Below are 15,374 nucleotides of genomic sequence, written 5' to 3'. Positions count from 1 at the left end.
TGGCGTGATCTCGGCTCACTGCAAGCTCCACCTCCTGGGTTCACACCATTCTCCTGCCTCAGCCTCCTGAGTAGCTGGGACTACAGATGCCCGACACCATGCCCGGCTAATTTTTTTGTATTTTTAGTAGAGACAGGGTTTCACTGTGTTAGCCAGGGTGGTCTCGATCTCCTGACCTCATGATCTGCCCGCCTTGGCCTCCCAAAGTGCTGGGATTACAGGCGTGAGGCATCACGCCCAGCCTAATTCAATTTTTAAACTTAATTTAATCCAATTTATTTTTTAAATTGTGGTAAAAATGCACATAAAATTTTCCATCTCATTTTTAGATGTATAGTCCAGTAAAGTACATTCACATTGTTGTGCAAACACTCTAGAACTCTTTGTCTTGCAAAACTGAAACTCTATACCCATTAAACAACCCCAGTGTCCCCCCACCCCACTTCCAGACCCTGGCAACCACCATTCTTTTGTCTCTATGAATTTGACTACTGGGCACCCCCTCTGATATGGTTTAGCTCTGTCCCCACCCAAATCTCATCTTGAATTCTCACATGTTGTGGGAGGGACCCAGTGGGAGGTAACTGAATCACATAGTCAGGTCTCTCCCATGCTATTCTCATGATAGTGAATAAGTCTCACAAGATCCATTGGTTTTAAGAAGAGGAGCTTTCCTGCATAAGCTCTCTTTTCTTTTCTGTAGCCATGTGAGACATGCCTTTCACCTTCCGCCATGATTGTGAGGCCTCCCCAGCCACATGGAACTGTAAGTCCATTAAACTTCTTTCTTTTGTAAATTGCTCAGTTTTAGGTATGTCTTTATCAGCAGCGTGAAAACCGACTAATACACCCTCATTTATTCAAACAGTATGAACCAAAAGAGTGGTTGACTTTTAATTCACATATATTTATCTTACTTCAATGAACGGTAAGCATCCACTTTTCAGGAATTCATTTCTGTCTTTAGGAGAGTGGCTTCAGAGACTGGGACCTCGGCTCAGATTGGCGAAATTGCTCCCTGTGGGCAAGGAACTGAGAACTAAAGGGAGGAATGCTAGTGGTTGTGGGCGCTTGGCGCTGTCCAGGGTCCTGCTTTCTCTGGTGATGGAGAGCAGAATTGGGGTCACCTCCTTTCCAGCTGCATCCATGCCCCTACCAGGCGCCCCGCACTGAGTTTTGAGGGCGTCTGGCTCAGGGACACAGAAGGAGGAGTGGAAGGTCTGGGCTTGAGAGCTGATTCATCACACACAATTAAAGAAATGTAAAAATACAACCAGAAATGTGGGGCACCCTGGGACAGAATCCCAGGACTCCCACCGGATGCGATTCTAGGGAGTCTCCAGAGAGCTAGGTGTCTCGGGCCGTGACTTCCCAGGCTGCTGGAGTCTGCGGGGCTTCCCATGATAACCAGATCACCTACTTCACCGAGTTGCTGGGAAGTTGGAAAATAATACAAGTGTTCCCTGGAAGAGTAGGATGCTTTTGCTTCTATTCATTCTTCATTCATTCATCAGTTTTTATTCATTCATTCATTCTTGAATCATAGCCCACATGTGCAAGAAGATACTGTGCTGTAGGCTGGAATAAAACAGTGAAGAAAAGGCCCATAGTTTCTGTTCTCATAGAACTTACATTGTGATGAGGGAGATAAGCGATGGGAAATAAAATAATTACATATCTGTGATAGTGGCAGAAAAAAAAAAGAAACACGGTGCTTTGGTAGGACAGGGGAGGGGGAGATGGTGATATATAAGATGGAGTGCTCAACCTCTCTGAGGAGGTGATATTTCAACTGCTGGTTAAGGGATCATCCAGAGCCAGCTCTGTAAGGAGCAGGAAGAGGAGCTGAGTGGCCAGAGAGGATCAGCTATGTAAAGGGAAATTAATAGCCTTAATGCTTATAATAAAAGAGAGAAGGCTGGGAATCAGAAGAATCCAACTTAAGAAGTTAGTATATTAACAGAATAAATTTAAAGACAGCAGAAATAATGCAATAACAATTCACAAAATATTAAAAAGAAAACAAATATAAAACATAAAGAATAAAAAAACTAAAGTTAGTTTTGAAGACTCTATTTGCTTTTTTGACAATCCAACTCGACTCTGTTTAAAATTGCAAACCCTTTCTTCCCCAGAGCTGATTTTAGCATGAGGGGAGTGACTTGCCTGATGCACAAATTTAAGGAGATACAAAAAAACTTAGTAATCAAGAGAAATACTATTTTTGGAGATAAAAGTTAGTGCAAAAATATCCATAATGATCAAAATATCAAAATTTTCATTTGACTTATTCTAACCATCACCACTGTTCTACAGCAGTGACACTGTTATAGAACCCCAAAATTTAGGTTCATATATCTGATGTGCAGTAAGTAAAACACTGACACATCAGCACTTAGGAACAGAGAAAAGTTTATTCAATTTGGCTAAAGTGAGAGGGCAGGAGAGATGAGCTCTCAAATCTGACCTGCCTTTGAACATAACTGTGGGCTTTTATGAGTAAGGTAGATATGCAGGAGGGGAGATCCCCGATGATCAAAGCTGTCTGCGTCTCTAGGGTGATCAAACTTCTGCATGCCATCAAGGAGGTCTGCATGACCTAAGGATCATTGTTCTTTAAAAGAAAAACAAGTCCATTAATCCTGCTGGTTGCCCCCAGAATTTAGGATATGAAGTTAAACAATTACTAGTGACTATATTCTCTCAAAATGACTCTATACTCCATGCTTGCTTGCATGGAAGAAGAAAAGAACAGACAAAGTAAAATGAACACATAATGATTTTTATAACATAGGCTCAGTTATACCACCAGGCATGTTTTTAACATTTAAGTGCTAATGCTTCTAAGTGTATTGCTATTAATTTAAGATAAACATTCCTCATGTTATGAAACTACCCCACAGAGATTGAATTTTATTAAACACCTTTTCAACATAAGTTGTGGTAATTGGTTTTTCTGCACCATCCAATTAATGTGATAAATTATAATATTCCTAACATCAGCCCACTCTTGCACTTCTAAGTCACATTAATCATAGTATATTTTAATTAAATGTTGAAATGTTCAAAAATTTTAATACTGGGTCTTTGCATAGTCATAAGTGACATTCATCTTTAAATTTCTTGATAGTGCCATTAGGCTTGAGAAATAATAAAATCCAAAGCCCCCAACTGACTGAATGGACCCCCAGTTGGCCAAGGGAACTCTGGAAAAACCTCAGAAGCTGAGTTCCCATTCATGTCAGGAGAGATGGGAGGTCAGACACACCACATTATTCCCTTCTCTTAGCTAACTAACATTAGGCTTTCTTCCCTACAGTCTAAACAGAAACCAGCCCTTTCAAAAGACTCCACACTGAAAATGTCAATGACTAGTTTATCTTCCCAGGTATGCCAAAAAGACATAGATTAATTATTCCTTCACTCCTGAGACATCTGCTTCCTGTATTCCTTTTCTCTTCAAATGTTTACCTTATATAAAATGTAGATTTACTGGGCACTAAAGACTGAAAACTATATAATCATTAATCTCACTGCCACATCCCCTTTTTAAAGGAAAATATATAAATACTAAACCTTTTGAGACCCTCTAAAGAAAAAACAGCCACAGATGCACCTGTGACCCCTATTTTTCCCAGATGCATTCTCAAGCTGGCTCAATAAATCTTGACGATTTGAGACTTATGCCTCAATCACTCATTTTGGTTGTCAGGCTCTATTATCAATAGTTTTCATCTTTAAAAAATCAATTAGAAAAGCTGTCTTCCTCTATAATGCCCTGAAATGGTTTCAGAAATATAAGAATTTTCCTTTTTCTGACAGTCTGGTAGAAATTATCTTAAGAAACATTTACTTTTGTTGGATTTTTCTTTGGGCAGCTTGGAAATCCTGTTGTCTGTGAAGGATGAGATGGTGACTGGCCCAAGGCTATCATGTGAAAGAAGTCGCCACTTTGGTATATACTTTCTTTTCTGTTTGTTATAATAGCGCCGGTTAGCTTTCTCTAACTAGCAAGACTGTCCTCACTGGGAATCAATCTCAGTAAAGCCACCTCTCTATGTATCACCTATGCCAAATGTCAGCAGCAGTATTACTGTTCTGTGTGGATAAAAGCCCCAGTAACATTACTTGCAAATTTTTACGAAAACCATTTGCCCCCTCTGACTGCCAAGGTCTATTCTCCAGTCCTCCACATTGACCCACGGGATATTATACAGTGTGATTTCCTGGCCCCTTTCAAGGCACACAGGTTCCAAAACGTTGGGAATATTTGACGCAATAAGTGTTTTTGTATGCTAATGAGAGGGCTGGTAGCTGGAGGCTCCTGGATAGTCTCAGGATGGGGGCTGGTTGCTAGGAGAACCAACTATGTGATTAAAGGGTTGGAACTTTCAGCACTCCCCATACCAGCCTCCAAAGAAGCAAGGGGATGCTGAAGGTTGAGTTTATGACAATGGCCACTGACTTAATCAATCATGCCTATCTAATGAAGCTTCCACAAAAAGATGGGATTCAGAGAGCTCCCTGGTTGCTAAACACATCCATGTGCTGAGAAGGTGGCACAAGCCAAATGCACAGGGATAGAACCTTCCAAACCTCACCCTATGTGTCTCTTTCATATGGCTGTTCATTTGTATCATTTGAAATATTCTCTTATAATAAATGGGTAAACATAAGTAAAGTATTTCCCTGAGTTTTGTGAGCCATCCTAGCAAATTATGGAACCCAGGGAAGAGAGAGTTGTGGGAACCCTGACTTATGGCCAGTTTGTCAGAAGTACAGGTCACAACCTGGAACTTGCAATTGGTACTTCAAATAGGGCAGAGTCTTGTGGGACTGAGATCTTCACCTGTGGGACATGATGCTACCTCCAGGATGATAATGTCAGAATGGAATTGAATTATAGGACACCCAGCTGGTTTTGGAAAATTGCTTGGTGTGGTAAAAACCCACATATTTTGGTGACCAGAACTGTGCAGGAATTGACAGTGTTATCAAAGAAAAAGTGTTGGTTTTTGCCTTACAATAAGCTAAGAGGCTTTATTTTCTCCCACAGACAAGGAGAAAAACATTAAGTTTGTGGTGAACTAAGGAAGGCCACAAATTATTTGACACTACTCCCATCAACAATTGATTGCCCTAGAATGTGAGCTGGCCTGTACTATTTTCACCAATAGAGGATTATGGAAGTGACTTTATGCCAGTTCTGGGCCTAGCTTTTAAAATAACTGACAGCTTCCTCTTGGCCCTTTGAAATCCTGAATCCCTACCCTGCGGAAACCACATGGAGAGGTCCTAAGACTAGAGGCAATGCTAGAGTAAGTAGACAGATATGAGAGCAGGGCAGGAGTGAGGCCCCCCAGGAATGCCAAGCAATGGTTGAGCCATAGTCAAGCAATCATAAACCTTTTCCTCTGAGATAATGAACAGGACAAGGAAGGGCCCCCAGAAATGTCTGGCTCTCATCAGGTGAAGGACAGGTGAGCATAAAACTATCCCTCTGAGACAATAAGTGGCCACAACTGCCACCAGAAGGGAAAGGAGTCCTCCAACAGATAGAAAACACCAGGAGCCAGCGAACCACAATCCCTGATAAAGTATCAAGTGTGTGCAAAGGGGAGCAAGACGGTGGACTTTGACCTGTATATGACCTTCCCGTATATGACCAGTAAGGAAAAGTCGTCCCAAAGGAGCATGCATACAACTTCAGTAAACACGCTGTGCACGGGACCCCTCACAAGTGCTGGCAGGCCACTGCACACGGGTAATCAAGCAACAACCTGCCCAAGGGAAGGATCAGCAGGGGAGAAGAGCCTGGAAGACGAGTCAATGTATAAAGTCTCAAACCAAGGATCAAGAGAGGCACTTGAATCTCTCAAGTGGCCTGCTTGATTTCTTTAAAGTGTACTTTGTTTTTTTTTTTAATAAACTTTGCCTCTGCTTTAAACCTACTTCTGCCTCTCAGTTGAATTCTTTCCTCTGAGGGGGCAAAGACCAAAACTGCTGAGAATCACTAGTCTTCTGGCTGATAACAGGAAGAGGGGTCTGGCTCAACCCAGCCTTTCAGCCCTCCCTGCCAAGGCAGCAGACATATAAAAGTTATCTGGGACCTCCAGAGCAATCTGGTTGCCAGGTGAATACCACCAAGGGACCCCAAGTGATACCTTATGGAGTATAAGAAATGCTCAGCTGGGCCCTTTCTGAATTCCAATCCAAGTTATGAGATTTAATAAAATCATTATTGTTTTAAGCCACCAAGTTTTGGGATAGTTTGTTATACAACCAATAAATAACCAGAACAGTCTTTCACACACAAAAAAATTTTATTGTGTCATGTTTTTGCCAAATGAAAGACTCTCTTTCTAGCTCTAGCCCAAATAACCTTATAATCCCTTAAAGGAAATTAATCCTCCTTATCTTTACAATAAGCTATAGAAAGTGTTCATTGTAGAAGTAGACTCCCATTTCTATTGAAATTAGTGATTCTCAACTATTAGTATACTTAATAATTTGCCTGGGAAATTATCAAAATGCTGGTTTCCAAGGACCCTTACCCAGACATTCTGATTTGGTAAGTCTAGTGTGGGGTTCAGGAATCTCCATTTTAAGACAGATACCCAAGTGATCTTGACACTGGTGATCCTAAGAACACACATGGAGATACATTTTAATAAAAGGTGCCAGAGACAGTGGGGCTGTGAGCTAAGCCATGTCAGTGGAAGTAAGGAAAAAACAAGGCACTTTAACTGATCTTCCCTGTCCGCGTCCTCCAGCCTCATATCCAGGATTCCCTTATCTGCATTCTTAAGCTCTGTATCCAATTAAAAACATATTATACTTTTCAGAGAGTTTTATGCTTTTTATTTTATTTTAGCCTCTCAACCACTGTGTGAAGTAGAACAGATATTTTACAGAGAAGTGGGTATCTGACAGCTGCCAAGTGCACAATTTCTGGGCATAGAGTATCTGAAGTTAAGCACCCAAGTCTGGGTATGTATCTATGTATGTATGTATTTATATTTATATTTTTAAAGGAATGTCAGTTTCTTCAAATCAGAAACACCGCCACCAAGACCCATTTTCTTCATTATGATAGTTACAATCTGGCTTAATGATTAAGTGTGGATTGCTAACTCCCACAGCTTCCAGCAGCTTCTGGGCTTCCTCATCAAATGCCTCTTTGCACAACCTGAGAAAACAAGGGAACATCTCTTTTCCTGTATTCAATTTTCCTACAGCCCTCCACTTTCTCTGTAAAGGATTTATTTCGGGAGAAAAAAAAAACTGTTCTGTTAAAATAAAGAGAGAATATTATAACATGGGTGAGGAGTGGGGAAGGGAACTGAGAGATATAGCGAGGGAGATACAGCAGTTGAAGGAAAATAGAAGAAATTAACAGAAGAGAAAGAGAAACCAATTAAAATTAAAAAGGATCCTCCAAGAGCCTTTTGCTATCCAAGCAAAATTAATACTACTACTGATAATAATGAAAACAACTAACACATTTATTGTTTATTGTTATGCTAGGCACCATTCTGAGTACTTGGTCTATATTGACTCAGATGCTCATAATAACCTTACAGGTATATTTTATCATTTCACCCATTTTACTGATAAGCAAATCAAAACAAAGAGCAATGGGGGACTAGCTTTAATTAAACATTTAGTAAGTGGTAGGGACAGAATTCAAACTCATCTAGGCTGGTTTCAGGGTGCTCAATATTCAACTACTGTGTTATATTATATCTCTCAAAATTCAGTGTTCTATGAGAGAAAAACAAATAAGTGTCTAGAAAATACCCAAGGATACATAATTAGGTTGATTCTGAGGCCTGTAGTAAATGAGTGGCTCCCCAAATCCCTCATTACAGGAAATGCTCCCCCTGAGAAACTAATGGAGACTTACCCTAGAACTTGTAGTTTACACTTAGGAGACTTCAAGACTTTATATAACTTCATAATTCCTTCATACCCTAAGGTATTCTGTGTCAGATTCATTTTTATCAGTCTTTGGTTGCAGATAAGAGCAGAGGAGAGATCTTGACAGCAGAGAGATGTCAAACCACAGTATTCCAACCTGTAGAGAAGAGAGACAAAAGACAAAAATGAATTTATTCGATGACACAACAAAGCCCACAAGAGATCTGTGAACTCAGAATGGAGGATAATTCCAGAAACTTTAAAAAATGAGCACAGTATAAATTCAAGGACTATAAGTACCTATAATATTCATTATTACCAGATATTTCCAGGCTGAACTTATCCCTTCCAAAATCATGAATTACAAATTCATAATTATTAAGGAATAAATAAAACATACACTCACGTTACAAAATACTATGAAGCAGTTGAATCCTTGAACATCACTAAAAATACATCACTATAACTAGATATAGGAATTTTGGTAGTGAGTGTTTAAAAAGCAAGGAATAGGCCAGGCATGGTGGCTCATGCCTGTAATCCCGGCATTTTGGGAGGCTGAGGCGGGCAGATCACCTGGGGTCAGGAGTTCGACAAGGCCAACATGGTGAAACCTCGTCTCTACTAAAGATACAAAAGTTAGCTGGGGGTGGTGGTATGAACTTATAATCCCAGCTGCTTGGGAAGCTGAGGGAGGAGAGTCGCTTGAACCCAGGAGGTGGAGGTTGCAGTGAGCTGAGATCGTACCACTGCACTCCAGCCTGAGCTACAGAATGAGACTCAGTATCAAATAAAATAAAATAAAATAAAATAAGCAAGAAACATAATAAGGTCTCTAGCATCATGCCATTGATGCAAATAAAAATGCAATTCTATGGCATATTTTGAATACATTAGGTCAGCTGCCTATAGGTGGGAAAGAAAATGGCTAATTGAGATAAATTAACCAACCCACCCATCTGTCAGTCAAGGGCCTCTGCACAAGCCGATAATAGTATGTACATGAACTGAGGAAGCATGTCAAACTCAACCTTCTGCATCTAACATTCTCCTAAACAATTTGAATCTAATTTTTACCTTATGTTTACCTGGCCATTGAACAACTGAGTGCCTATGCAGATGCTGAGCATACGAAACTTTTTTTGTTAAGTGATCACATTTATGTGATGAAGAGATGGTCCCACTAATTATGAGACAGGGTATGTAAATATCACACAAAATCTTCCTTAGTGGAAAAAGTATCATAAAACATAAAGTGTTATCATGAATTCATCAGGAAATATAATCATTTTATATTTCCAGTCACAAATTACAGTCTCAAAATATAGAAGACAGAAACAAACAGAACTGCAAAGTGAAAGACTCAAATCTAGAATTTTAATGAAAATTTTAACATTTTTCACAGTAACTGAGTTATCTGGGAAAAAGGTCACTAAAATTTAGATAGTTTAAACAGAATTAATAATCTTAATCCACTGATACAGAATACTGCAACTGCCTGGGCACAGTAGCTGGCACCTGTAATCCCAGCACTTTGGGAGGCCAAGGAAACAGAGTAGCTTGAGGCCAGAAATTCAAGACCAGCTTGGGTAACAGAGTAAGACCTCATCACTCCTCCCCTGCCCCCCGCCCCCAGCCCAAAAAAGAAAAAAAAAATAGCCAGACATGACAGAAAAACCCCCTGTAGTTAGAAAAACTAAAAACTAAATTAGAAATAACAATTTTTCATGTTCTTAAGTATGTTTAAAAAGTCATGTAGCAAATGACAACAAACTTCAAAGAACTGTACTCATGCACAGTATGTTCTCAGAAAACAATTCTACAGACTGAATATAAAAAGAAAAGCCTCGTATTTGAAAATTAAGGAGTATGTTTAAAAATAACCTGTTAGTTGAAGAAAAAAGTTCTAGGTAAGTTTACAAATGTTGTGGACTCAAAAATGACAAAAATACTGCATACAATATCAAAATTTTATGATTAAGTTAATGCAGTCATTTGAAGGGAAGTTGTAACCTTAAATATCTTTGTTGGAGAAGAAGAAAGGGACTATGTATGTCTAAGCATCCAACTCGAGAATTTAGCAAATGGTAAAATAAACCCAACAAAAGTACAAGAAAAAATAAGATAAAAACAGAAATTAATGAAACAGAATGTAGATGTACAACAGAGTGGATCAACGTTGTTCTTTGAATACAAAAATAAAGAAAGGGTCAAATTCAATATCAGAAATGAGAAAAAACATATCACTATAGATGATTAAGAAGTTAAGCAAATAATAAAATATTAGATGCTTGCCAATAAGTTTTAAAATTTAGATGAAATAGATAAAATCAACAGTATATACTTAACAAAAGTACTCTATGAGAAAGAGAAAACCTAATTATTTAAAAAATTGAATCAGAAGTCAAAAATTTTACACACAAAGAAACTCCAGGTTAGACAGCTTTACCAGAAATTTTTACAAAATTCAAGGAAGAAGTAATTCCAATCTTACAAAAATTCTCTCAGGAAAATAAAAGATAAGGAACACTCCTGAACTCATGAAAATATGGTAATTTTGATGCAAAAACTTGATGAAGACTGCAAAAGAAATTATAACCTATGTCCATTATGAACAAAATGGTTAAATGCTGTCACTAATATTGACATTAATAAATTACACAATGTACATAGGAGATATGTCCAAGTTGGTTTGATTCCAAAAATGCAAAGTTCATATAATGCATACATCAATGTGATTCATCACATTTGACAAAATTCTTCAGGGCTAAGCAACTTCAGCAAAGTCTCAGGATACAAAATCAATGTGCAAAAATCACAAACATTCCTATACACCAATAACAGAGAGCCAAATTATGAGTGAACTCCCATTCACAATTGCTACAAAGAGAATAAAATACCTAGGAATACAACTTACAAGGGATGTGAAGGACCTCTTCAAGGAGAACTACAAACCACTGCTCAAGGAAATAACAGAGGACACAAACAAATGGAAAAACATTCCATGCTTATGGATAGGAAGAAAGAATATCATGAAAATGGCCATACTGCTCAAAGTAATTTATGGATTCAGTGCTATCCCCATCAAGTTACCATTGACTTTCTTCACAGAATTAGTAAAAACTACTTTAAATTTCATGTGGAACCAAAAAAGAGCCTGTATAGTCAAGACGATCTTAAGCAAAAAGAACAAAGCTGGAGCCATCATGCTACCTGACTTCAAACTATACTACAAGGCTACAGTAACCAAAACAGCAAGGTACTGGTACCAAAACAGATATATAGACTAATGGAACAGAACAGAGGCCTCAGAAATATCACCACACACGTACAACTATCCGATCTTTGACAAACCTGACAAAAACAAGCAATGGGGAAAGGATTCCCTATTAAATAAATGGTGTTGGGAAAACAGGCTCTGGACCCCTTCCTTACACATTATACAAAAATTAACTCAAGATGGATTAAAGACTTAAACGTAAAACCTAAAACCATCAAAACCCTACAAGAAAATCTAGGCAATCCATTCAGGACATAGGCATGGACAAAGACTTCAGGACTAAAACACAAAAAGCAATGGCAACAAAAGCCAAAATTGACAAATGGGATCTAATTAAACTAAAGAACTTCTGTACAGCAAAAGAAACTGTCATCAGAGTGAACAGGCAACCTGCATAATAGGAGAAAGTTTTTGCAATCTATCCATCTGACAAAGGGCTAATATTCAGAATCTACAAGGAATTTAAACAAATTGACAAGAAAAAAAAAATCCCATAAAAAAGTGGGCAAAGGATATGAACAGATATTTCTTAAAAGAAGACATTTATGTGACCAACAAACACATGAAAAATAGCTCATTGTCACTGGCCATTAGAGAAATGCAAATCAAAGCCACAGTGAGATACCATCTCATGCCAGTTAGAATGGTGATCATTAAAAAGTCAGGAAACAACAGATGTTGGAGAGGATGTGGAGAAACAGGAACACTTTTACACTGTTGGTGAGAGTGTAAATTTGTTCAACCACTGTGGAAGACAGTGTAGCGATTCCTCAAGCATCTAGAACCAGAAATAACATTTGATCCAGCAATCCCATTACTGGGTATACACCCAAAGGATTAGAAATCATTCTACTGTAAAGACACATGCACACATACATTTATTGCAGCACTATTCACAATATCCAAAACTTGGAGCCAACTCAAATGTCCATCAATGATAGACTGGATAAAGGAAATGTGGCACATATACACCATGGAATACTATGCAGCCATAGAAAAGGATGAGTTAATCTCCTTTGCAGGGACATGGATGAAGCTGGAAACCATCATTCTCAGCAAACTAACACAGGAACAGAAAATCCAACATCCCATCTTCTCACTTGTAGGTGGGAGTTCAACAATGAGACCACACGGACACACGGAGGGGAACATCACACAACAGGGCCTGTTGGGGGATGAGAGGCTAGGGGAGGGATAGCATTAGGAGAAATACCTAATATAGATGATGGGTTGATGGGTGTAGCAAACCACCATGGCATGTGTATACCTATGTAACAAACCTGCACATTCTGCACATGTATCCCAGAACTTAAAGTATAATTTAAAAAAAGAAAAAGAATACTCCTATTAAACTAGGTGTAGAAGGCAATTTCCTTAAATTGATAAATTGGTGAACCACTGAAATTGTGCTTTAAACATTGGGAACAACATACGATAGTTCATTATCCCCAGACATGTTAACATTATATCACATATATTAACAGTTACTAAGGCATATAAAAAACGAAAAAAAAGAATATAAGAACAGAAAAGGAAAAAATAACTATATTGTATTATTCCTAAATGATGTGATTGTATACCTAGAAAATACAAAAGTATCTACAAATTAGCAACTAGAATAAGCAAAAGAATGTGGCAGGCTATTGGATAAGAAACCAACTTTTTAAAAAATCCTATGTTTCTATGTATAAACACAATGAAAAAAATAACTAAAACAATCATTTACAACAGCATGAAATATAGCAAGCACTTTGGAATAAAGTTAACCAGCAACAAAATACAAGACCACTCAAGAAAAAATTACTAAGCTTTATTGACAGACCTAAATAAATGAGATATGTCTTTTTGGTGTATCAGGAGACTCACTGATAGAATAAATGCAATTCGATTCAAGACACCAACATATAGGTAGGTTGGGGGGCAGTGCATATGTATGTAACTTGATAAGTTGATATTTCCAATTTATTTGCCAATGTAAAGGGGAAGGAGAGCCAAAATTCTCTTTAGGAAGATGGGAATACTTGCTCTAGTAGGTACCAGGGCTTATTATAGAGCTATATTAATTAAGACAGCATTGTTAGAACTGGGAATTACAAACAGGTCAGTGGAAGAGAAAACAGAACCCAGGAACAGATCCATGCACCAATGAAAATGTGGTTTATAACAAAGATGTCCCTACCAAGCAGAGGGGAGAAAAATTTCAATACCTTTTGCTGGAAAAAAAATGAGTATATAGGAAAATTATAAAATAGAACGTTACATCTACCTATATTTTTAAAAGGTAGATTAGAGGCTCCAAAGCTTCATAATTTGCCTTTGATATTTCAGAGATAATATAGAATTAGAATATAATGTATACGATATAATGGGTTTCTGTAAATATTGTAAAGATGTTTTTCTCTCCCATTTGTATGATTCCTCCAGACCGAAGGTCTCCATGCAAGTAAAGGATAATTGGAGAATAGATGAAGTTCTAGCCACTAGGATGGGACAAACTGATTTCATCGGTGTAGGGGAAGAGCAGCAACAATATTTGGAATGGAACACCTTAGAACCTGGAGGTGTGGCGAGTGAGGAGAACAATTCATGCTCTATTTTTTCACCTAGATCCAAAACTTCAGCCTGGCAAAATAATTATGTGGTCCATGGAGTCTATGCAGCAACTGCAGCTAACAGACTGACCCACAACCTGGTTTGTTATGCCTGTCTATACACTATGAAAACAGAAAATCTAATATAGACATAGCAGGTCCTGAACTACTTTGCTGTGCCTGATGCCATCAATAGCAGCCTCCCAATATGGAGCCTTATCATATGTATACAAATACAATCACTAGCACAACCTTGTTTCAATTCGATACAAATCTGCAAGCTTCTCTTGATGCCAGAACAGCCTTGGAATATACCATGTATGAGAATGAGACAGCTACAACTACCAGTGAGACTGCTCACCTGGCTTAATCAAACTAGTGCAATGGCTAACCAAATAAAATATAACAGCAAATCCAAAATTAGAGTGACCTCTACTTTCAGTTACGTGTTTGCTTGTGGGGAAGAGCAGACTGCTAACTCTCTTTACTGGGGAGGAGGACTGCTTTTGGCCAATTTTTATTTATTTGTTGCCAGTGACATCAAAGAATGGTAGGTCATTTTAGACTCCCTTGTATGAGTTCTAATGCATAAAAGACCTAGCAGTCCTTCCTGGAACTTACTCAGTTGACTGAGTCAGACCCCTGTGGGAATGTTTGAAATCAATACTACACATTGGCCTCATCCCATGCTTGCAGTTTTGTTATTAGTGGCCTTAATTAAATGGTAGATGAGATTTGAACAGATTTGGTCCCAATCTCTGTTAATCAGAGTGGCCAGTGGAGTAGCATATTCATGTGAAAATTCACCAGAAGCCAAGATTTTACTGTGTAGAAACAAGGGGTAGACATTTTGGGGAGATATTCTTCCATAGGTCTTTCTCTCCCCTACATGTTTGCTAACAAAAATGGAAGGCCCTGACAACTGTTTACCTCGGCCATTTTCCAGGGTTGTGTTTGTAATGAGCAACCTTGAGGGACAAAGAGCAGGCTTATTACTGCCTCCTGTAAAATCCTGGGTCTCTCAGTCTCCATCTGGACCCTCTTCCATCTGGACCCTCTTCATCAGCCCTGTGAGACTTGGGAGACAAAAGGAACTGACACAAACATGCTAATACTCATGCTTTGCTCTGCTACAAGCAATAAAGTCCTTTGTCTCTGATAAGAGTCTTGTGAGTTTGGTTTTGTTTTTTGGCCAGCATCCATGAAACAGTAACAGGTGAATTTATTAGGTTGTAAGTAGGATAAAATTAAATCTCAGACCTAACAGTTACATCATCATCATTGCTATTATAAAAGTATATAGTCAATGAAAACATAAAAGCTTCATTTTCTTGGAAGAGTCAGGGGAGATTTCTCTGGAAGACTGTTAAATTTCTAAAGGATGACATATGTCATTGTGTCTGAGCTTCCCACACACAGAGCACAATTCTTGACCCTGAGGTCAATAATTCATGTTGTATAAGTGAAAATGTACTAGCCGGTATCAGTTCAAAATTAAACAAAAATCTAAATACAGAATTGAACATAAGAAATGTCCACAACACAGAATGTGATTTTATTAGATTACAAGCTCCTTAAGAACA

General features: G+C 38.4%; 1 protein-coding gene and 1 long non-coding RNA gene across 5 annotated transcripts in view; one reads left to right on the top strand and one right to left on the bottom strand.

Annotated features, from left to right (window-relative positions):
* The first annotated feature begins 729 nt into the window (after positions 1 to 729).
* On the top strand, positions 730 to 14,879 carry LOC108581971. 2 transcript variants are annotated; one of them, XR_001894960.3, is made up of 4 exons: positions 730 to 766; positions 3,879 to 3,955; positions 6,875 to 6,990; positions 13,625 to 14,879. It is a non-coding gene; the product is annotated as an uncharacterized LOC108581971 (long non-coding RNA). The 2 variants fall into 2 exon arrangements; XR_001894961.3 differs by lacking the exon at positions 6,875 to 6,990.
* NLRP14 (NLR family pyrin domain containing 14) overlaps positions 1,755 to 15,374 on the bottom strand; it is a 58,614-nt gene continuing 44,994 nt past the window's right edge. The window contains exons 11-12 of one of the 3 annotated variants that reach the window (XM_017948678.3): positions 7,907 to 8,077; positions 1,755 to 2,614 (exon numbers count right to left, since the gene is read on the bottom strand). In XM_017948678.3, the coding sequence (XP_017804167.1) occupies positions 2,581 to 2,614; positions 7,907 to 8,077 (205 nt within the window). In that variant the 3' untranslated portion in view covers positions 1,755 to 2,580. Of the gene's footprint in view, positions 2,615 to 3,948; positions 7,190 to 7,906; positions 8,078 to 15,374 lie in introns of those variants that run through there. The other 2 variants (XM_003910272.4, XM_009186692.3) reach the window with 2 other exon arrangements.

This window comes from Papio anubis, chromosome 12, assembly GCF_008728515.1.
Source record: "Papio anubis isolate 15944 chromosome 12, Panubis1.0, whole genome shotgun sequence".
NCBI lineage: Eukaryota > Metazoa > Chordata > Mammalia > Primates > Cercopithecidae > Papio > Papio anubis.
The sequence above is the reverse complement of the archived record's forward strand: the minus strand, read 5'-3'. Positions and strand labels throughout refer to the sequence as shown.